Here is a 25,219-nt window from a genome sequence, read left to right as displayed (position 1 = left end):
TTCTAGGACCAGTGCTATTTTTGATATATGTGAACGACATGATGGAAGGAATAGACTCTGAAGTGTCCCTGTTCGCAGATGACGTGAAGTTGATGCGAAGAATTAAATCGGACGAGGATGAGGCAGGACTGCAAAGAGACCTGGACAGGCTGGACATGTGGTCCAGCAACTGGCTTCTCGAATTCAATCCAGCCAAATGCAAAGTCATGAAGATTGGGGAGGGGCAAAGAAGACCGCAGACAGAGTATAGGCTAGGTGGACAAAGACTACAGACCTCACTCAGGGAGAAAGACCTTGGGGTGACCATAACACCGAGCACATCACCGGAGGCACACATCAACCAAATAACCGCTGCAGCATACGGGCGCCTGGCAAACCTGAGAATACCGTTCCGATACCTTAATAAGGAATCGTTCAAGACACTGTACACTGTGTATGTTAGGCCCATACTGGAATATGCAGCACCAGTCTGGAACCCACACCTGGTCAAGCAAGTCAAGAAGTTAGAGAAAGTACAAAGGTTTGCAACAAGGCTAGTCCCAGAGCTCAAGGGAATGTCGTACGAGGAAAGGTTAAGGGAAATCGGACTGACAACACTGGAGGACAGAAGGGTCAGGAGAGACATGATAACGACATACAAGATACTGCGGGGAATAGACAAGGTGGACAGAGATAGGATGTTCCAGAGAGGGGACACAGGGACAAGGGGTCACAACTGGAAGCTGAAGACTCAGACGAGTCACAGGGACGTCAGGAAGTATTTCTTCAGTCATAGAGTTGTCAGCAAGTGGAATAGCCTAGTAAGTGAAGTAGTGGAGGCAGGAACCATACATAGTTTTAAGAAGAGGTATGACAAAGCTCAGGAAGCAGAGAGAGAGAGGATCCAGTAGCGATCAGTGAAGAGGCGGGGCCAGGAGCTGAGTATCGACCCCTGCAACCACAATTAGGTGAGTACAATTAGGTGAGTACACACACACTCACACACACACACACTCACACACACAGTAGCGATCAGTGAAGAGGCGGGGCCAGGAGCTCGGACTCGACCCCTGCAACCTCAACTAGGTGAGTACACACACACACACACACCCTGAGGCACACATCAGTCTAATAACTGCTTCAGCATATGGGCGCTTGGCAAACCGGAGAACAGCATTTCTACGTTTGAGTAAGGAATCATTCACGACATTGTTTACCGTGTACATCAGGCCAAACTGGAGTATGCAGCACCAGTATGGAACCCACACGTAGCCAAACACGTCAAGAAATTGGAGAAAGTGCAAAAGTTTGCAACAAGATTAGTCCCTGAACTGAAGGGTATGTCTTAATAGGAGAGATTAAGGGAACTCAACTTGATGACAATAGAGGATACGAGAGATATGGGGGACATGATAAGGACGTATTAAATACTGAGAGGAATTGACAAGGTGGATAGGGCTCGAATGTTTCAGGGATGGGATACAGGAACAATGGGCCACAGTTGGAGTTGAAAACGCAGAGGAGTCACAGGGATGTTAGGAAGTATTTCTTTAGCCTTAGAGTTGTAAGGAAGTGGAATAATCTGGAGAGTGAAGTAGTGGAGGCAAATTCCATACTTAGCTTTAAGAAGAGGTATGATAAAGCTAATGAACCAGTGAAGAGGCTAGTCCAGGAGCTATGAATCGATCCCTGCAATCACATATAGGTGAGTACACACACACACACACACACACACACACACACACACACACACACACACACACACACACACACACACACACACACACATACACTCACACATCCAAACACACACACTTCAGTAAAGACATCACGTCACTAAAGATATCTCATCAATAAAGACATGACATCAGTGAAGACATGGCATCAATAAAGACATGAAATCAATAAAGACATGACATCAGTAAAGACATCACGTCAATATAGACATGACATAAATAAAGACATGACATCAATAAAGACATGACATCAGTAAAGACATCACGTCAATATAGACATGACATAAATAAAGACATGACATCAATAAAGACATGACATCAGTAAAGACAACACGTCAATGTAGACATGACATCAATAAAGACATGACATCAGTAAAGACAACAAGTCAATATAGACATGACATCAGTAAAGACAACACGTCAATATAGACATGACATCAGTAAAGATACCACTGTCCAATAGCGAGTAAGAAAGCAGAGTCGTTCCCGGTACATTAATCAACAATAATTCCTTTTTAAGATATCAAACGTCACTGTGTTCAAGGTAAATTTTTCAGCAGCGAGACCCGAATCTTCAGGGACCCTCTTCAACATTCCTGAATCTTCAAAACTCATTTTGAACATCCCTGACCCCTTCAAAGCTCATATTGATCATCCCTGACCCATTCAAAGCTCATTCTGAATATTCCTGACCCCTTCAAAGCTCATTCTGAATATTCCTGACCCCTTCAAAGCTCATTCTGAACATCCCTAACTCCTTCAAAGACATTTCTGAGCATCCCTGACCCCTTCAAATCCCATTCTGAACATCCCTTACCCATCAAAGCTTATTCTGAATATCTCTGACCCCTTCAAGGCCCATTATGAGCATCCTTGACCCCCTCAAAGCCCATTCTGAACATCCCTGACCCTTTCAAAGCCCATTCTGAACATCCCTAGTTCTTGAGAGCCCATCTCACCATCCCTGAATCTTTAAGTCCATTCTCAACGTCCCTGACCTTTCAATGCCCTTTCTCAGGCACCATAAATCTTTAAATCTCTTCACCAACCGTAAACTTTTAAAGGTTCTCTTCAACAACCCTGAACCTTCAAAGGCCTTCTTCAACAACCCTGAACCTTCAAAGGCCTTCTTCAACAACCTTGAACCTGATGAAATTAAGACACATGTGCAACATCTGTTTATCTTTATTGTAGACGTTTCGCCATCCAGTGGCTTTATCAATACAAATTCTAGGACATAACTTGAAGACAGTAGAACTATGTACAGAAGATGAGGTAATCAGTCCCTCAACCTAGGAGTAGGTGCGAACAGCACCATAGTCGTGGAGATAAACAGATGTTGCACATGTGTCTTAATTTCATCTTGTCGGTATTATATACCATTCTTACACAACCTTGAACCTCCAAAGGCCTTCTTCAACAACCTTGAACCTCCAAAGGCCTTCTTCAACAACCTTGAACTTTCAAAGCTCCTTCCTAAACATCCTTAAACTTTCATAGCCCCGCCTCACCCCGGTATTTCCACAGCTCCTGCTCAACATTCCTGAACCTTCAAAGCATCTCCTCGACTGTCGTGAGTATAGCCCCGTCCAATATTTACCTACTGCGGGTCGAGTCATCATGGCAATCTGGGGAACATACAGGTGTGTATATCTGTATGTACACCGAGAAGTATATACCTGCATATATATACGTAGATATGCATTTAGAATTTACGTTAATCCCTGTGTCAGATCTTATAGTCTTGTTGATATTATTGCAGAGGTTAATTGCAGCCTTAATGACTCTAGTGCAGTCGACAGGCATTAAACTTTACAAACTATCGAGTCATCAACGCGATAACAGCTTCATAGCAGCTTGGCCTTAATGTGAAATGACAATTGACACGATCCAGCCAGAAAGGAAATGATTTTGAGAGGGGAGGGGGGTGGCGTGGTGTGGGAATGATGTCGGAGCAGCGGGCGCGTTGACGGCAGGAGAGTGGGAATGATGTCGGGGCAGCGGGCGTGTTGATGGCAGGAGTGTGGGAATGATGTCGGAGCAGCGGGCGCGTTGACGGCAGGAGAGTGGGAATGATGTCGGGGCAGCGGGCGTGTTGATGGCAGGAGTGTGGGAATGATGTCGGGGCAGCGGGCGTGTTGATGGCAGGAGAGTGGGAATGATGTCGGAGCAGCGGGCGCGTTGACGGCAGGAGAGTGGGAATGATGTCGGGGCAGCGGGCGTGTTGATGGCAGGAGAGTGGGAATGATGTCGGATGATAGAGAATTTTGCTTCTGAAATCTTAAAATTACATTTTAAATTTAATTGTCATTTCAAGTTTCAAAATTGAGGCCAGATTCTCCCAAGGTCAATATTTTCTGCGTTTTATATTTTGATTTCGCTGCTTTTGTTAGTTTTGTGTATTTCCGATTTTCTTTTACTCCGGAAAAAGTTATTCTGTGCACTTTTGGCGATACAGCTATTGAATGAATGATGACCTTCAGTGTATTTCTAAATTTTATGAATTTGGTCACTGAGTGTGGCTATATAACCGGTTGGACTCACTGACAATATACTTACTGAAAAGTGTTGAATTCAATCTCCACCAATTCTTTAGAATTTTGATTAATTTATATACCTGTGCTGGTGCTATGTGATGAATCCTCCTCTCTCTCTCTCTCTCTCTCTTCCTCTTAAAGTCCTTCACTAATATTTCCCTCATATCGTCATCTTACGTGGGTTTATATCAGTTTCTGAAAGCCAATAAACAATTTACCTCCTTCCAGAATTATGCAAGATCTCTTATCACCAGCGAGTCGAATCACACTAAATTGGCGATAATATCCATGACTCGTACACCAAGATAACACACGACATTCCTTAATCTAGATAGTAGATCTTAGCAGATAGCCTTGGTGTCTTGCCCATGTACTCCCATCTAATACTTTTTTCCCTCCTCTAGTAGGTATCTTGTTACTGTTTCTAACCATAGTACGGAATTATTGTTGCTTTCTTTGACATGACGTGGGCTGGGTGGAGGTGGTGGGGTGGGCTGGGCGGTGGAGGTGGGAAGTTATTAACGTGGGTTATAGACAAGCTGTTACCCAAATTATGATATTATGGTAGTTATTACTTTTGATAGTTATTGTACAAGATTACTGTTTCTAGCTCTTGCATGTTATTACTGTTGTTTAGTAATACTGTTGGTCTTATTGATTTTGTTGTGTCCACCTGAACTAAGAAATGGTTATAACTGACCATAATTTTTAAAGGGGTGGACCGGTAAGCCAGCGGAAGGCCTCGGTAAGATGACCAAAAGCTCCAACGGCGGGTCATCACCTGACTAAAACCCGAGTCAGGAAACACTTGTCCTGTTTCCTGACGAACCTCTCTGAGATAACAAAAAAACAGGCACAATACCGTGACTGGAACGATACACAAATAACCCGCACATAGAAGAGAGGAGCTTACCTGGAGTTTACCTGGAGAGAGTTCCGGGGGTCAACGCCCCCGCGGCCCGGTCTGTGACCAGGCCTCCTGGTGGATCAGAGCCTGATCAACCAGGCTGTTGCTGCTGGCTGCACGCAAACCAACGTACGAGCCACAGCCCGGCTGATCCGGAACTGACTTTAGGTGCTTGTCCAGTGCCAGCTTGAAGACTGCCAGGGGTCTGTTGGTAATCCCCCTTATGTGTGCTGGGAGGCAGTTGAACAGTCTCGGGCCCCTGACACTTATTGTATGGTCTCTTAACGTGCTAGTGACACCCCTGCTTTTCATTGGGGGTGTCACTAGCACGTTAAGAGACCATACAATAAGTGTCAGGGGCCCGAGACTGTTCATCTGCCTCCCAGCACACATAAGGAGGATTACCAACAGACCCCTGGCAGTCTTCAAGCTGGCACTGGACAAGCACCTAAAGTCAGTTCCGGATCAGCCGGGCTGTGGCTCGTACGTTGGTTTGCGTGCAGCCAGCAGCAACAGCCTGGTTGATCAGGCTCTGATCCACCAGGAGGCCTGGTCACAGACCGGGCCGCGGGGGCGTTGACCCCCGGAACTCTCTCCAGGTAAACTCCAGGTAAGCTCCTCTCTTCTATGTGCGGGTTATTTGTGTATCGTTCGACGACGTTTCGGTCCGATTTGGACCATTTACAAAGTCACACTAATGTGACTTTGTAAATGGTCCAAGTCGGACCGAAACGTCGTCGTAAGCTCCTCTCTTCTATGTGTGGGTTATTTGTGTATCTCTCTGAGAAGTCAAACAATCTCCTTCGCTAGTAAAATTCCTGTAGTGTGTGTGTGTGTTTGTATATTAAGCTTCAGGTGTGATGTGACCTTCCTCTCCCCCCCCCCGGAGGTACAGGAACAATTGCGTTTCCTGACATGACGAAAACAGTAGTGCATGTTGACACTACAGAAACAAAAGTGTGTACCACAATAACAACAGTGTGTACAACTATAACTATATTGTGTAACACAATAATACTGTGTACCACAGCAACAAAGGTCTGTACCACAGCAACAAAGGTCTGTACCACAGCAACAAAGGTCTGTACCACAGCAACAAAAGTGTGTACCACAGCAACAAAGGTCTGTACCACAGCAACAAAAGTGTGTACCACAGGAACAAAGGTCTGTACCACAGCAACAAATGTCTGTACCACAGCAACAAAAGTGTGTACCACAGCAACAAAGGTCTGTACCACAGCAACAAAAGTGTGTACCACAGCAACAAAAATGTGTACCACAGCAACAAAAGTGTGTACCACAGCAACAAAAATGTGTACCACAGCAACAAAAGTGTGTACCACAGCAACAAAAATGTGTACCACAGCAACAAAAGTGTGTACCACAGCAACAAAAATGTGTACCACAGCAACAAAAGTGTGTACCACAGCAAGAAAAGTCTGTACCGCAACAACAAAAGTCTGTACCACAAAAACAAAGTCTGTACCACAGCAACAAAAGTCTGTACCGCAACAGCAAAGTCTATACCACAACAACAAAAGTCTATTCCACAACAACAAAAGTGTGTACCACAGCAACAAAAGTGTGTACCACAGCAACAAAAGTGTGTACCACAGCAACAAAAGTGTGTACCACAACAACAAAGTCTGTACCACAACAACAAAGTCTGTACCACAACAACAAAGGTCCGTACCACAACAACAAAAGTGTGTACCACAACAACAAAAGTCTGTACCACAACAACAAAGTCTGTACCACAACAACAAAGGTCCGTACCACAACAACAAAAGTCTGTACCACAGCAACAAAAGTGTGTACCACAACAACAAAGTCTGTACCACAACAACAAAGGTCCGTACCACAACAACAAAAGTCTGTACCGCAACAACAAAGTCTGTACCACAACAACAAAGTCTGTACCACAACAACAAAGGTCCGTACCACAACAACAAAAGTCTGTACCACAACAACAAAAGTCTGTACCACAACAACAAAAGTCTGTACCACAACAACAAAAGCCTGCACCACAGCAACGAAGGTCTGTACCACAACAACAAAGTCTGTACGACAACAACAAAGTCTGTACCACAACAACAAAGTCTGTACCACAACAACAAAGTCTGTACCACAACAACAAAGTCTGTACCACAACAACAAAGTCTGTACCACAACAACAAAGGTCCGTACCACAACAACAAAAGTCTGTACCACAACAACAAAGTCTGTACCACAAAAACAAAGTCTGTACCACAGCAGCAAAACACTGTAGCACAACAACAAAAGTCTGTACCGCAACAACAATAAATGTACCATAAAACAAGTGTGTACCACAACCACAAAAGTCTGTACCATAACATCAGAAGTCTATACAACAACAATAAAAGTCTGCACCACAATAACAATGCTGAGTACCACAACAATAGTGTGCAGTGACAGCACTGATAACGACAGTGCGTGTACTGACAGCACTGATAACGACAGTGCGTGTACTGACAGCACTGATAACGACAGTGCGTGTACTGACAGCACTGATAACGACAGTGCGTGTACTGACAGCACTGATAACGACAGTGCGTGTACTGACAGCACTGATAACGACAGTGCGTGTACTGACAGCACTGATAACGACAGTGCGTGTACTGACAGCACTGATAACGACAGTGCGTGTACTGACAGCACTGATAACGACAGTGCGTGTACTGACAGCACTGATAACGACAGTGCGTGTACTGACAGCACTAATGATATTTTGTACTAAGAACACATACAATAACATTGTAAGCTGACAGCACAATATCAATAGCATCTGCTGACGGCAAAAACTACAGCTACTGTCAGCACAGACTACAACCTTCCTGACGGCTGGCACAGCTCTCCGCGGCCCTGGTCACTGTCAGCTAATTTCAGTCACTGACAGCTACTGCCAGCTAACGTAAGATGCTGTCAACTGCCTCCGGGTGAGTGTGTGGGGGCGAGGGTGGGGTGTGCTGGGTGGAGTTGGCGGGGTGGGCTGGGTGGAGGAGGTGGAGTGGGCTGGGTGGAGGTGGCGCGGTGGGCTGGGTGGAGGAGGTGGGATGTTATTAACGTGGGTTATAGACAAGCTTATACATGGGCGACACCTGTCGATACAAAGAGAGAGAGAGAGAGAGAGAGAGAGAGAGAGAGAGAGAGAGAGAGAGAGAGAGAGAGAGAGAGAGAGAGAGAGAGAGAGAGAGAGAGAGAGAATTCTGCTTGAACTGTTAGTTTTAGCACAACTGTGATGACAGGCACTACTGCTGACACCAGTGATAAGCAGTAAGGCACTGCTAGATACTGCTGGGACCAGTGAAAAGCAATGAGGCACTGCTAGATACTGTTGGCATGAGTGATAAGCAGTAGGGCACTGCTAGATACTGCTGACACCAGTGATAAGCAGTAAGGCACTTCTAGATACTGCTGGTACCAGTGATAAGCAGTGAGGCACTACTAGATGCTGCTGGTACCAGTGATAAGCAGTGAGGCACTGCTAGATACTGCTGGCACGAGTGATAAGCAGTAGGGCACTGCTAGATACTGCTGGTACCAGTGATAAGCAGTAAGGCACTGCTAGATACTGCTGGTACCAGTGATAAGCAGTAAGGCACTGCTAGATACTGCTGGCACCAGTGATAAGCAGTAAGGCACTGCTAGATACTGCTGGCACCAGTGATAAGCAGTAAGGCACTGCTAGATACTGCTGGCACCAGTGATAAGCAGTAAGGCACTGCTAGATACTGCTGGCACCAGTGACAAACAGTAAGGCACTGCTAGATACTGCTGGCACCAGTGACAAACAGTAAGGCACTGCTAGATACTGCTGGCACCAGTGATAAACAGTAAGGCACTGCTAGATACTGCTGGCACCAGTGATAAGCAGTAAGGCACTGCTTGATACTGCTGGCACCAGTGATAAACAGTAAGGCACTGCTAGATACTGCTGGCACCAATGATAAACAGTGAGGCACTGCTAGATACTGCTGGCACCAGTGATAAGCAGTAAGGCACTGCTTGATACTGCTGGCACCAGTGATAAACAGTAAGGCACTGCTAGATACTGCTGGCACCAGTGATAAGCAGTAAGGCACTGCTAGATACTGCTGGCACCAGTGACAAACAGTAAGGCACTGCTAGATACTGCTGGCACCAGTGATAAGCAGTAAGGCACTGCTAGATACTGCTGGCACCAGTGATAAACAGTAAGGCACCGCTAGATATTGCTGGCACCAGTGACAAACAGTAAGGCACTGCTAGATACTGCTGGCACCAGTGATAAACAGTAAGGCACCGCTAGACACTGCTGGCACCAGTGATAAGCAGTAAGGCACTGTTAGATACTGCTGGCACCAGTGATAAACAGTAAGGCACCGCTAGACACTGCTGGCACCAGTGATAAACAGTGAGGCACTGCCCAAGTAATGGACAAGTATCTGTTTCTTCTACATGTTACTGTACATCATCAATATAGCAAATTTTGTTATTTTTCAAATATATATTCTATCAGTAGCTGGTAACCCTTCGCCATTTTCTATGTAAATAGATTAATTGATAGATTTTTGTCGTTTAAATGTTGTTTGTGATTCGTTCCTGTGAATTGAAAATGTTAATCAACATTGTTTCGATGTTTTGTGTTGCTAAGTGTTAGCTGTGTTAGGCTGGTGTTACTGAGTGTTAGACTGGTGGTACTGAGTGTTAATTGTGTGTTAAACTGGTGGTACTGGATGTTATTTGTGTGTTAGACTGGTGTTACTGAGTGTTAGTTGTGTGTTAGACTGGTGGAACTGAGTGTTAATTGTGTGTTAGACTGGTGGTACTCAGTGCTATTTGTGTGTTAGACTGGTGGTACTGAGTGTTAATTGTGTATTAGACTGGTGTTACTGAGTGTTAGTTGTGTGTTAGACTGGTGGAACTGAGTGTTAATTGTGTGTTAGACTGCTGGTACTCAGTGTTAGTTGTGTGTTAGACTGGAGGTACTAAGTGTTAATCGTGTGTTAGACTGGTAGTACTGAGTGTTAATTGTGTGTTAGACTGGTGTTACTGAGTGTTAGTTGTGTGTTAGACTGGTGGTACTGAGTGTTAATTGTGTGTTAGACTGGTGGTACTGAGTGTTAATTGTGTGTTAAACTGGTGGTACTGAGTGTTATTTGTGTGTTAGACTCGTGGTACCGAGTGTTAATGGTGTGGGAGACTGGTGGTACTGAGTGTTAATTGTGTTAAACTGGTGGTACTGAGTGTTAATTGTATGTTAGACTGGTGGTACAGAGTGCTAATTGTGTGTTCAACTGGTGGTACAGAGTGTTATTTGTGTGTTAGACTCGTGGTACTGAGTGTTAATTTTGTGTTAGACTTGTGGTACTGAGTGTTAATTGTGTGTTAGACTGGTGGTACAGAGTGTTAATTGTGTGTTAAACTGGTGGTACTGAGTGTTATTTGTGTGTTAGACTCGTGGTACCGAGTGTTAATGGTGTGGGAGACTGGTGGTACTGAGTGTTAATTTTGTGTTAGACTGGTGGTACAGAGTGTTAATTGTGTGTTAGACTGGTGGTACAGAGTGCTAATTGTGTGTTCAACTGGTAGTACAGAGTGTTATTTGTGTGTTAGACTCGTGGTACTGAGTGTTAATTTTGTGTTAGACTTGTGGTACTGAGTGTTAATTGTGTGTTAGACTGGTGGTACAGAGTGTTAATTGTGTGTTAGACTGGCAGCCTAGCAGTGAGATTTAGGCGCCATATTCTAAATAATAACAGCTCACCCAAAATCCTGACTTACAACCTTAATACGAGTGCTGATCCATCCTGGACCGTCACGTCACAAATGGACCGAGAAAAGTAGTAACATGACAGTGGTCCAGAAATGGCCGAAACATCTTCTTGAAGCTTCTTTTCTAAGTGAGCGTTGGAAAAATAAACACAAATGCAGTATAATGAGATCCTTTATTGGCAACGTTTCGCCCACACAGTTAGTTTTATCGAGTCACGAACGGAGTGAGGTGAGGGTTGCTGGTGAATTGTTCCAGCAACGGTATACCTGGAGAAGGGTATACCTGGAGAAGGGTATACCTGGAGAAGGGTATACCTGGAGAAGGGTATACCTGGAGAAGGGTATACCTGGAGAAGGGTATACCTGGAGAAGGGTATACCTGGAGAAGGGTATAACTGGAGAAGGGTATACCTGGAGAAGGGTATACCTGGAGAAGGGTATACCTGGAGAAGGGTATACCTGGAGAAGGGTATACCTGGAGAAGGGTATACCTGGAGAAGGGTATACCTGGAGAAGAGTATACCTGGAGATGGTTTCGGGGGTCAACGCCCCCCGCGGGCCGGTCTGTGACTCTTTTTCTATTATTATTAATAGCGCATAAATCCGACAATTTGAGCGCGTCACGTGAGCCTTATTTATGGTATTTGTGTACCAATGGTACACTTACTTACATTTAAAATGGAACACTGCAGAAGTTTTTCATAAGAAGTATCTTGTTCAACAGCTTTCTCTAAGTCATGTATTATTTATTAGGAAACTCGAGAGGCTGAGGTGCTTTCAAAAGCACTTTTGTGTTTTTTTGTAAATCGTTGCAGGAAGATCCACTTCTAGTTCAATTTAACAATGGTTATAAATGACCATAATTTTTAAAGGGGTGGACCGGTAAGCCAGCGGAAGGCCTCGGTCAGATGACCAAAAGCTCCAAAGGCGGGTCATCATCTGACTAAGACCCGCGTCAGGAAACATTTGTCCTGTTTCCTGACGAACCTTATCTAACCTCCACTTCTAGTCATTCGTGTGATCATGACGTTCGTATGATTTTGCCGTTCGTATGATCATGCCGTTTGTATAATCATATCATTCGTATGAACATGCCGTTGGCATGATCATACAGTTAGTATGATCATGCCATTCGTATGATCATGCCGTTCTTATGATTATGATATTTATATTATCATGCCATTTCATTGATCATGCCATTCTGAGGAGACATTTCTCCCAGTATCTTGTTGATCGATAATTAACCGCAAACAGAACCCCGCAAACTCAATTAAGTACACACACACATGTACGCACACAAGCATACCACCACACACTCACAAGCACACGCACACGCACAGACACATCTACATACACACACCTCAATGTTATAGTTAATAATTCTCATGATATTAATGCTTACATAACACGAAAGCATGCAACTGTCAAGCAAATTCTGGACCAGCACTACGGTCCCCTGTCGTACACACACACGCACACACACACACACACACACACACACACACACACACACACACACACGCACACACACTCACACACACACACACACACTCGACCCTTACAACCACAATTAGGTGAGTACAATTAGGTGAGTACACACATAGGAAGTATTTCTCCAGTCATAGAGTTGTCAGGAAGTGGAATAGTCTGGAAAGTGGCGGAGTGGAGACAGGAACCATACATTATTTAGAGCTATTTATGGTTCGTTTGTATGATCTGATAAAGCTCATGGAGCTGGGAGAGAGAGGATCTAGTAGCGATCAGTGAAGAGGCTGGGCGAGGAGCTATGACTCGACCCTTGCAACCACAATTAGGTGAATTAGGTGAGTACACACACGCACACACTCCAGTGCAAGTTACACAAAACGAGAAGCGAATGTGGCACCAATATTGAGCCTGTCAGGACTTGATGCGAGTGTCAGGCACCTTGTCACCCCGTCACCTACTTACATGTACTAATCAGTCCACTTATATGCACCAAGAGGTGTGTACTTCAGTACATGTACACTTGAGAGATTAATCCTTATGCTAGATATCAAAGTATTATTGGCTTGTGGTGAACAGGTGACATGAAGCCTTTATGACCCTCGTGTAGCCAATAGGCTTTAAACCTTACTAACCAACTAATTAGTCAACAGGAGGCATGCTGGCTTATAAAGGTTAAAAATTCTATGTGGCAACTCTGAGCATACACAGTCGTAATTCCGACTCTTTCTTAGGAAGGATTGGAAAGTGTCTCTGATTACAGGCGTTGCCGATTCTTCGCCTGGTACCAGGTGTTTGGGAAAAACCTGGCTCGTGTGTGTGTGTGTGTGTGTGTGTGTGTGTGTGTGTGTGTGTGTGTGTGTGTGTGTGTGTGTGTGTGTGTGTGTGTGTGTGTGTGTGTGTGTTTGTGTGTGTGTGTGCGTGTGTGTGTGTACTCACCTATTTGTACTCACCTATTTGTGGTTGCAGGGGTCGAGTCACAGCTCCTGGCCCCGCCGTGTTCCTCCCTTAAGTCAATGTGACCTGACCTGACTAGGTTGGGTGCATTGGCTTAGGCCGGTAGGGACTTGGACCTGCCTCGCATGGGCCAGTAGGCCTTCTGCAGTGTTCCTTCGTTCTTATGTTCTTCTTCTTCTTATGATTGCTACTAGGTCCTCTCTCTCCCTGCCCCATGAGCTCTATCATACCTCGCCTTAAAACTATGTATGGTTCCCGCCTCCACTACGTCACTTTCTAGGCTATTCCACGGCCTGACTACTCTATGACTGAAGAAATACTTCCTAACATCCCTTTGATTCATCTGAGTCTTCAACTTTCAATTGTGACCTCTTGTGTCTGTGTCCCTTCTCTGGAACATCCCGTCTTTGTCCACCTTGTCTATTCCGCGCAGTATTTTATATGTCGTTATCATGTCTCCCCTGACCCTCCTGTCCTCCAGTGTCGTCAGGCCGATTTCCCTCAACCTTTCTTCGTAGGACAATCCCCGTAGCTCTGGGACTAGTCTTGTTGCAAACCTTTGCACTTTCTCTAATTTCTTGACGTGCTTGACTAGGTGTGGATTCCAAACTTGTGCTGCATACTCCAGTATGGGCCTGACGTAAATGGTATACAGAGTCTTAAACGAATCCTTACTGAGGTATCGGAACGCTATCCGTAGGTTTGCCAGGCGCCCGTATGCTGCAGCAGTTATCTGATTGATGTGCGCCTCAGGAGATATGTTCGGTGTTATACTCACCCCCAGATCTTTTTCCTTGAGTAAGGTTTGCAGTCTTTGGCCATCTAAACTATATTGTGTCTGCGGTCTTCTTTGCCCTTCCCCAATCTTCATGACTTTGCATTTGGCAGGGTTAAACTCAAGGAGCCAGTTGCTGGACCAGGCTTGTAGCCTGTCCAGGTCTCTTTGTAGTCCTGCCTGATCCTCATCCGATTTGATTCTTCTCATTAACTTCGCATCATCTGCAAACAAGGACACTTCTGAGTCTATCCCTTCCGTTATGTCGTGTGTGTGCGTGCGTGTGTGTGTGTGTGTGTGTGTGTGTGTGTGTGTGTGTGTGTGTGTGTACTCACCTATTTGTGGTTGCAGGGGTCGAGTCACAGCTCCTGGCCCCGCCTCTTCGCTGATTGCTACTAGGTCCTCTCTCTCCCTGCCCCATGAGCTCTATCATACCTCGCCTTAAAACTATGTATGGTTCCTGCCTCCACCACATCACTTTCTAGGCTATTCCACGGCCTGACTACTCTATGACTGAAGAAATACTTCCTAACATCCCTTTGATTCATCTGAGTCTTCAACTTCCAATTGTGACCTCTTGTGTCTGTGTCCCATCTCTGGAACATCCCGTCTTTGTCCACCTCGTCTATTCCGCGCAGTATTTTATATGTCGTTATCATGTCTCCCCTGACCCTCCTGGCCTCCAGTGTCGTCAGGCCGATTTCCCTCAACCTTTCTTCATAGGACAATCCCCGTAGCTCTGGGACTAGTCTTGTTGCAAACCTTTGCACTTTCTCTAATTTCTTGACGTGCTTGACTAGGTGTGGATTCCAAACTGGTGCTGCATACTCCAGTATGGGCCTGACGTAGATGGTGTACAGAGTCATAAACGAATCCTTACTGAGGTATCGGAACGCTATCCGTAGGTTTGCCAGGCGCCCGTATGCTGCAGCAGTTATCTGATTGATGTGCGCCTCAGGAGATATGCTCGGTGTTATACTCACCCCCAGATCTTTTTCCTTTAGTGAGGTTTGCAGTCTTTGGCCATCTAAACTCTTTTGTGTCTGCTGTCTTCTTTGCCCTTCCCCAATCTTCATGACTTTGCATTTGGCAGGGTTAAATTCAAGGAGCCAGTTGCTGGACCAGGCTTGTAGCCTGTCCAGATCTCTTTGTAGTCCTGCCTGATCGTCGTCCGATTCGATTCTCATTAACTTCACATCGTCTGCAAACAAGGACACTTCTGAGTCTATCCCTTCCGTGTGTGTGTGTGTGTGTGTGTGTGTGTGTGTGTGTGTGTGTGTGTGTGTGTGTGTGTGTGTGTGTGTGTGTGTGTGTGTGTGTGTGTGTGTGTGTGTGTGTGTGTGTGTGTGTGTATGTGTGTGTATGTGTTTGTTTTCGTGCGTGTGAGTTCGTGCATGACTTAGGCAACAAACCGGAGCAAGAGATGACGCATTTTCTTTTTATCATTTCAGTTCCTTTACGAATTCATACTCTCTCTCTCTCTTTCTCAATTTTCTGCTCTGCTCTCCTTGACTCACACATCTAAATAATGCACCATAGTCCTAGACTAGATAGACGTAAATAGTTCTCAGCAGATTGCCTCGGTGTGGACTGCCAAGTCCTCTGCTATCTGTCTTCCCCATATACTCTCAGATTCATTCTCTCTCTCTCTCTCTCTCTCTCTCTCTCTCTCTCTCTCTTGTAAATGGCCAGGGGAAACTCATTTAGAATGAAACTGTTAAAGCTTCTAAACACGAAAATGGTGGAATTTATTTTCAGCGAAATTAATTGGAGACTTGCAACAAGGAATCTATTCTGCCGTCTTCCTGGAGGTAGTCAAGGGCATCTTTCTAAAGCAGCTCGTGGCTGGGTACAGAGGGTACAGAGTTCGGGTCACATACGACACAACGCTGGTTCATTCAGTCTTTGAGCGAAGTGAGACGCATGGAGATCAGGTCTCCTAACACCTGTTGTGGAGTCTCATCCTTGGGGAGAAGGATCTAAGAATTCTATGGGAAATTTGAACCTAAGGGAGGAGCACTGCAGTAGGCCTACTGGCCCATGCTGATGCGGGATGTCTACTGCCTCACTTCTAGTACCAACCATCGTCAAAGATAATCTCAATCCCTGTATTGCACCGACAAAGCTCTCGGAAGCTTTACAGTACAATGTACTTCAATACGATACAGTACAAATGCCTAATAAAATGCTCTATTGTTACACGAACTTCTTGTTTATATTCTGTGTACATACGTATACCAGGCTCCTGTCAAGTTTAAGTTGGAAGAGTAGGCGCTCGGGTCAACCTGGTTGAGGTTTCTGTCTCCGCTAGTTGTGCTGAGTATTGATGTTCCTTGTTTTTATTCATTTCATCATTGCTTTTATTGTTCGTTGTACATATCTTTGTCGTGGTTATGAGCGCTGAGTAACCTACACGCTCGAAGTGTTTGGTCGATGTTATAAGTGCTACTATCACTGCAATATTAGAACGCAGTATTGACAAGTTGAGGAAAGTGCAATATCTGGGTATGTTTATTTGAAGACGTTTCGCCAATCAGTGGCTGACCTTTTAGTTCAGTATCATCTCTGTACTGAACTGGAAAAAGCCATTGTGGAGACATGTCTTCAAATCTAGATACCCAGGTGTTACACATATCTAATTCGTAACTACTACTACTACTGCTACTACTACTGCTACTACTACTACTACTACTACTACTACTACTACTACTACTACTACTACTACTACTACCACTACCACTACCACCAATACTACTACTACTACTACTACTACCACTACCACCAATACTACTACTACTACTACTACTACCACTACCACTACCACCAATACTACTACTACTACTACTACTACCACTACCACTACCACCAATACTACTACTACTACTACTACTACCACTACCACTACCACCAATACTACTACTACTACTACTACTACTACTACTACCACTACCACTACCACCAATACTACTATTACTACTACTACTACCACTACCACTACCACTACCACCAGTACTACTACTACTACTACTACTACCACTACCACTACCACCAATACTACTATTACTACTACTACTACCACTACCACTACCACTACCACCAATACTACTACTACTACTACTACTACCACTACCACTACCACCAGTACTACTACTACTACTACTAATGCTAAAACTTGAGTTTGACTCACGAAACCGTAATAATACGATCGTAAACAAATCCCTCAAAGAGTGAGGACTCAATTCCACGACAACCGAATTAGCGGACTGGCCTGTGAGCTTTACGATTCGCCTGCCATAGGTTCGAAACCCCTCACCCGTTCTATGATTTATTTACCACTCTCTCCACGGGACACCACGAGCATAGGCCTGCTCCTGTAGCTACAAATATGTAACTATAATATTTGCTTAGCCTGGTTCTAAAGATACTTGAGTTCGCTGTAATGACGATTCTTAACGAGTTGTTTCACTCTTCTACAAATATGTTAGGTAAAAGAACACATGTGCAACTGATGTGACATTTTATTGTGGGAACGTTTCGCTCTCCTAGAAGCTTGACAAAACTCCTGAAGAGCGAAACGTTGTCACATTAGTTGCACATGCCTCCCGTTACCTAACATTCTGTCGGTAATCCTACCATTCTTACAACAAATGTGTATATACTGTACTATGGTCCAGAATATGGTTCCCGATGATGGTGAATTTTTTCACCGAAACGTGGATTCATCTCTTCAAAGAAATATCCCATGAAGAGGCCTTAGGCTGTCCCACCTGCCAAAATTATTGTATACACAAGTAGAAATACAGAACTATTTTTTTAACTGCATTTTAAAAGTTGTGTTTCGCTTCCAGTGAGGGAAAAATTTCCTTAATAAGAATATCCAGATGATACACTTGCCTTGATTGTGTATTTGTTGGTATTAAATACCATCGTTGATCTGCAAGTACACGTAACTAAAACCAGTGTTGATAAACATGGCGTAGATGCAATACTATGGGGTGTTGCAGGCCAGTAATATGCAACTCTTGGCTGTGTTTCAGGTCAGTAATATGCAACACTTGGCTGTGTTGCAGGTCAGTAATATGCAACACTTGGCTGTGTTGCAGGTCAGTAATATGCAACACTTGGCTGTGTTGCAGGTCAGTAATATGCAACACTTGGCTGTGTTGCAGGTCAGCAATATGCAACACTTGGCTGTGTTACAGGTCGGTAAGATGAAGATAACCTTGAATCCCCTGCAAATCTAACTTTTCCTACTTAAAGCCATTGCTGCGAGTTCTGTTCTCATTAGATAGTATTCTCTCTCCTTTTTTTCACAATTTACAATATTTCACAAAAAATAGGGATTTAGGAACCTTGTGAGGACGTTTCGGTCCATGTTGGACTTATACATCTATGTTCCAGACACGGTATTGTGACTTTTTATTCTCTGATGTATTTCTGTAATCTATAAGTAGAATGACGTCAGTTGGTCTTTATTAAGGTCATTAAAATCATCGCGATGAGTGGGCAATACCGCCCAATAGGTCTGGATTTTTTTGCACAATTATGTCCCAATTATCCCCTGGATGCAACCCACAACAGTCGGCTAACCAACATATGTTTGGGAAACATGCAGTTACATATTTCGCTGGCAAGGGAATCGAACCAGTGTCCCTTTTGGCTGTGAGCCGAACGTCTTGCAATATTGTCTTGTTGTAAGGTTAATATCGCCAGAGAGATGGGCCTGAGAGGACGAATTTGGTCCCTGGGGGAAAAGGAACGAGTGGCATCCTGGTGGAGGTACTGGAGAGGCTTCCTGGGTAAGGATTGTGGGTGGCAGTCTGGAGTGTTGTGGAGGCTTCTTGTGGGAGAACCTTTTATCACCCTAGTGGAAATATACCATTATGCTTGGCTTTGTTTGTAAATAATTTCGCCTGTTTGTGAACTGTTAATCATATGTAGATACTGTGCTTTTGGGAGATTCTGAAGAGAAGTTTCACAAGTTGGTTGCTGAGTTAGGTAGGGTATTTAAAAGAAGGAAATGAAAAGTGAATACAGGAAAGAGTAAGGTAATGAGGATAACAAACAAATTAGGTAACGAGTGATTGGATATCAGATTGGAGGGAGAGAGTATGGAGAAGGTAAACAATTTCTGATATTTGGGAGTGGACGTGTCAGCACATAGGTCAATGAAAGATGAGGTGAATCATAGAATTAACGACGGGAAAAAGGTAAGTGGTGCACTGAGGAGTCTGTGTAGACAAAGAACTTTATCCGTGAAAGCAAAGAGGGGAATGTATGAGAGTATAGTTATACCAACGCTCTTGTATGGGTGTGAGGCATGCATTATGAATGTTGCATCAAGGAGAAGGCTGGAGGCAGTGTTTATGTGGTGTGAATATAATGTAGAGAATCCGTAGTTTGATAATTAGGAGGAGGTACAGGATTACCAAAACTTATTCAGAGGGCTGAGGAGGGGTTGTTGAGGTGGTTCGGACATGTAGAGAGCACGGTACGAAATAGAATAACTTCGAGAGTGTATAAATCTGTAGTGTAGGGAAGGCGAGGTAGGGGTCGGCCTAGGAAATGTTGGAGGGAGGGGGTAAAGGTTTTGTGTGTGAGGGGCTTGGACTTCCAGCAAGCATAAGTGAGCGTGTTAGATATGAACGAATGGAGACAAATGGTTTTTAGGACTTGGCGTGCTGTTGGAGTGTGAGTAAGGTAACATTTAAGAAGGAATTCAGGGAAACCTGCAGGTCGGACTTGAGTCCCTGAGATGGGAGGTACAGTGCCGGCACTCTGAAGGAGGGGTGTTAATGTTGCAGTTTTATAACTATAGTGTAAGCATGCCACTGACAACACAATGATGGAGTGAATGAGGATGAAAGTTTTTCTTTTTCGGGTCACCCTGCCTTGGTGGGAAACGGCTGATGTGTTAATAACATATATATATATATATAATATATATATATATATATATATATATATATATATATATATATATATATTTATATATATATGTATATATATATATATATATATAAATATATATATATATATATATATATATATATATATATATATATATATATATATATATAAATATATATATATATATATATATATATATATATATATATACGAGGTGCCTGAGAATACTCAGAAAGCGTTCGTAACTGTACGATCATTACTGGTGTTGGCAGAATAGGATGCAGAATGGTTCAATTTCCTATTCGAAGTAGCAGTAAAGCTAACGAGCGGAACGCAAACTAACAAGTGCAGCCAAAAAATGTAGTATGAACTTTACTAGCAACATAAATGGCATCTGAAATTAAATACCAGTAAATTCACATTAACGAGAGTAAATAAGTTAGCAGCATCTCTCAGATGAGGAACTGAGATAAAACTTGGAAACTATCTCGCTAAAACTGTCACCAGAGTGGTATTAGACCCAGACTAAGCTGGATACCAGGGCGGCTGACAGGAACAATCGCAAAATCTGAGCAACGTCAAGCATAGATATGAATGGGATACGTTATGAGGGAATCTAAAGCAATACGAAGTTGAAAATAAGATGTAAATTAAAATACGTCTTTGAACTTAACGTAAACAGACGAGTTTAAGAACAAGGACAAGAAACACACGCACACACACACACACACACACACACACACACACACACACACACACACACACACACACACACACACACACACACACACACACACACACACACACACATACACACACACACAGACACACACACCGTGTATGTCAGGCCCATACTGGAGTATGCAGCACCTGTTTGGAACCCGCACTTGATAAAGCACGTCAAGAAACTAGAGAAAGTACAAAGGTTTGCGACAAGGTTAGTTCCAGAGCTAAGGGGAATGTCCTATGAAGAAAGATTAAGGGAAATCAGCCTGACTGCACTGGAGGACAGGAGGGTCAGGGGAGACATGATAACGACATATAAAATACTGCGTGGAATAGACAAGGTGGACAAAGACAGGATGTTCCAAGGTGGGGACACAGAAACAAGAGGCCACAATTGGAAGTTGAAGACACAAATGAGTCAGAGAGATATTAGGAAGTATTTCTTCAGTCATAGAGTTGTCAGGCAGTGGAATAGCCTAGAAAAAGACGTAGTGGAGGCAGGAACCATACACAGTTTTATGACGAGGTTTGATAAAGCTCATGGAGCGGGGAGAGAGAGGGCCCAGTAGCAACCGGTGAAGAGGCGGGGCCAGGAGCTAAGACTCGACCTGCAACCACAAATAGGTGAGTACAAATAGGTGAGTACACACACACCCAACTTCCTTACACATAGACAAAGATCTTAGACGAGATGTAATCTTAGTTTGGATGTTCCCTGTCTACTCTTATTAATCTATACTTAAGAACAATATCTCATTATTTACTCTCTCTGATTCCCGAGAGAAAGGCGCTTACTTGTTAGAAGGAATGGGCCTATTCAAAAAATAACTAAATGTCGCAATGTACCGCTACTCTACACAATATATGAGTTGTACAGTAACAAACAGCTATGTTTCCCAGCAATATTATATTCAGGAGGATACGGTTCATGTGTCTAATAATGAAATCCGTCAGCATGAGCTGGAAGCCTTCAGTAAGACGATGAGGATATCGTCAAGTATTTCACTAAGGACTCGGCAGCTAAGGCGGCCTCTAAGGATTCCAGTGAAGCTAGTAACTGAGGAATGGATATAAGGTATTCAAGGTAACTTCAAGGGCCTAGATATGGCACTTGCACTGTGGGTACCTGCACTGGTATGGTACCTGCACTGTGGGTACAGTGCAGGTACCATACCAGGAACTCCTATGTGATTCTTCTAGTCCGATTAATTTGTTTCCAGCAGCGCTGGAGGTATTACTAGCATGTTGAAAGACGGTCATGGAATTAGAAGGAGAGGGATGGTGAACATACGAGGAGAGAAAGAGCCAAGTAGGGAATAAAAAGGAACGTTTTATGGTAAAGGTAGAGAGAAGAGTGAAGGAAGGATGAAATAAGAGAATGGGGGAAGAGAAGGGAAGAGAGAAAAATGGATAGGAGAGGAATATTGTTTTTCTTTATGTAAATATACTGAGCAAAATCTTCCTCCTGATGATAGTCAATTTCTTCCTCAATAACAAATAACATCTCTCGCCGCCACTCTCTATAACATTTCCCGGACTCTCTATAACAGTCTCTCCATTCTCTATAACCTATCCACTCTCCATAACATTCTTCCCACTCTAACACTCCCCGATAACCTTCTCTATACTTTTTATAACCTTCTCTACACTCACTATAACCTTCCCTACACTATAACCTTCTCTACACTCACTATAACCTTCCCTACACTATAACCTTCTCTACACTCACTATAACCTTCCCTACACTATAACCTTCTCTACACTCACTATAACCTTCCCTACACTATAACCTTCTCTACACTCACTATAACCTTCCCTACACTATAACCTTCTCTACACTCACTATAACCTTCCCTACACTATAACCTTCTCTACACTCACTATAACCTTCTCTACACTATAACCTTCTCTACACTCTCTATAACCTCTACACTCTCTATAACCTTCTTAAACTCTCTATAATCTTCTCTACACTCTCTATACCTTCTCTACACTCTCTATAACCTTCTCTTCACTCTCTATAACCTTCTCTACACTCTCTATAACCTTCTCTTCACTCTCTATAACCTTCTCTACACTCTCTATAACCTTCTCTACACTCTCTATATTATAGAGAGTGTAGAGAAGGTTATAGAGTCTATAACCTTCTCTACACTCTCTATAACCTTCTCTACACTCTCTATAACCTTCTCTACACTCTCTATAATCTTCTCTATACTCTCTATACCTTCTCTACACTCTCTATAACCTTCTCTTCACTCTCTATAACCTTCTCTACACTCTCTATGACCTTCTCTACACTCTCTATAACCTTCTCTACACTCTCTATAATCTTCTCTACACTCTCTATACCTTCTCTACACTCTCTATAACCTTCTCTTCACTCTCTATAACCTTCTCTACACTCTCTATAATCTTCTCTACACTCTCTATACCTTCTCTACACTCTCTATAACCCTCTCTTCACTCTCTATAACCTTCTTTATACTCTCTATAACCTTCTCTACACTCTCTATAACCTTCTCTACACTCTCTATAACCTTCTCTACACTCTCTATAACCTTCTCTACACTCTATAATCTTCTCTACACTCTCTATAACCTTCTCTACACTCTCTATAACCTTCTTAAACTCTCTATAACCTTCTCTACACTCTCTATAACCTTCTCTACACTCTCTATAACCTTCTCTACACTCTCTATAATCTTTTCTACGCTCTCTATAACCTTCTCTACACTCTCTATAACCTCTACACTCTCTATAACCTTCTCTAGACTCTCTACAACCAACTCTTCAGTTTCTATAACTTCGTCACTCTGTATAACCTCCCAACTCGTAACTTTCATCCCGCTCTCTACAACCCTCTACTTCTAAACCAATCATCTTTATATAAGTAAATATATATATATATATATATATATATATATATATATATATATATATATATATATATATATGTATATATATATATATATATTTATATATACATTCATTTATATATACGTACATATATATACAGGAATTTTCAATAAAAATGACAGGGCCTGCCTTTTATAATTCCTTTAAAACTCATGCCAATATTAATATCAATAATGCTGGTGTTATGAAGAGTAACTACAACTGTAGCAACATGTAGGTAACTATTTTGCTAAGCAACTACAGCACTAGCAGCATCTGGGTACCTACTTACCAAGCAACTACAGCAGCAGCAGCAGGAGCATATGAGTACCTACTTATCAAACAGCTGCAGTTTTAACAACATAAGGGGGTACCTACTTGACCATGTAGAGGATGGTGTTGTCTTGGTAGAGCCAGATGTAGTGGTTAGGGATAGTCATCTCCTGGAAGGTGACAGCCTTGGCGTTCTTGAAGAACGAGTCGGGTCTCCAGATATCCTAAACAACAGAGTCGCAGAGTTAAGATAATAACCCACATGTATGTACACTAGACAGACAGCTTAACACATACCTTTTGAAACCCGGTTATATATACGGACATGAAGCTTGGATGTACTTGTGAAACCCTGGCAAATATAGAGACATGAAGATTGAATATACTTGTATACACACACACACACACACACACACACACACACACACACACACACACACACACACACACACACACACACACACACACACACACACACACACACACACACACACACACACACACACACACATACAAACAAAACAAGCAGACAGTATAAGTGACGGTACCTTGAGCCAAGAGACAGGTAAGAGACGATATTCGTGAGTCATGTTATCTGGAAGACGGAGTCTCCAGTCCTTCCAACTCTGGGCGAAAAATATATCGGCAGCGTAGGTCTGAGGAGACATAAATATTGTATGTACACACACACACACACACACACACACACATATATATATATATATATATATATATATATATATATATATATATATATATATATATATATATATATATATATATATATATATATATATATATATATATATTAACAGAAAGATAGACGAAGAGCTCGAACTGCGGTCCGTAAATGGACAGTCCGACGCTCTTCTGTCACGGCCGCTTGGGCTTCTAATAGGAAGGAATCAGGACTAATACTTACTGTATTGTATTCCGTCAGAGGTAACCCATCTGAAATCCTCCCTTTAGCCCATGGCCAATAGGCCTACTGCAGTGTTGATTATGTGGTGAAGGAGGCTCGTGGGAGAGATGGATGAACAGGATACATGTACAACATTTGGATATACTTGGGCGGAACAAACTCCCGAGTACCGTCGTAGAAGCTAAGATGTTGTGTAGTTTTAAAAATAGGTTGGATAAGTATATGAGTGGGTGAGTTGGACCTGACTAGCTTGTGCTACTAGGTCGGATGCCGTGCTCCTCCCTTAAGTGACGTGTCTGACCTCACTAGGTTAAGGTATTGGTTTAAACCAGTGGGAGA

At 43.2% G+C, this 25,219-nt stretch overlaps 1 protein-coding gene across 1 annotated transcript in view; it reads right to left on the bottom strand.

Moving 5' to 3' along the window:
• LOC138854780 (glycine receptor subunit alpha-4-like) overlaps positions 1-25,219 on the bottom strand; it is a 128,560-nt gene that overhangs the window by 73,471 nt on the left and 29,870 nt on the right. The window contains exons 2-3 of the mRNA XM_070099834.1: positions 24,507-24,614; positions 24,064-24,182 (exon numbers count right to left, since the gene is read on the bottom strand). Of these exons, the coding sequence (XP_069955935.1) occupies positions 24,064-24,182; positions 24,507-24,614 (227 nt within the window). The remainder of the gene's footprint in view (positions 1-24,063; positions 24,183-24,506; positions 24,615-25,219) is intronic.

Source organism: Cherax quadricarinatus, chromosome 69, assembly GCF_038502225.1.
Source record: "Cherax quadricarinatus isolate ZL_2023a chromosome 69, ASM3850222v1, whole genome shotgun sequence".
NCBI lineage: Eukaryota > Metazoa > Arthropoda > Malacostraca > Decapoda > Parastacidae > Cherax > Cherax quadricarinatus.
The sequence above is the reverse complement of the archived record's forward strand: the minus strand, read 5'-3'. Positions and strand labels throughout refer to the sequence as shown.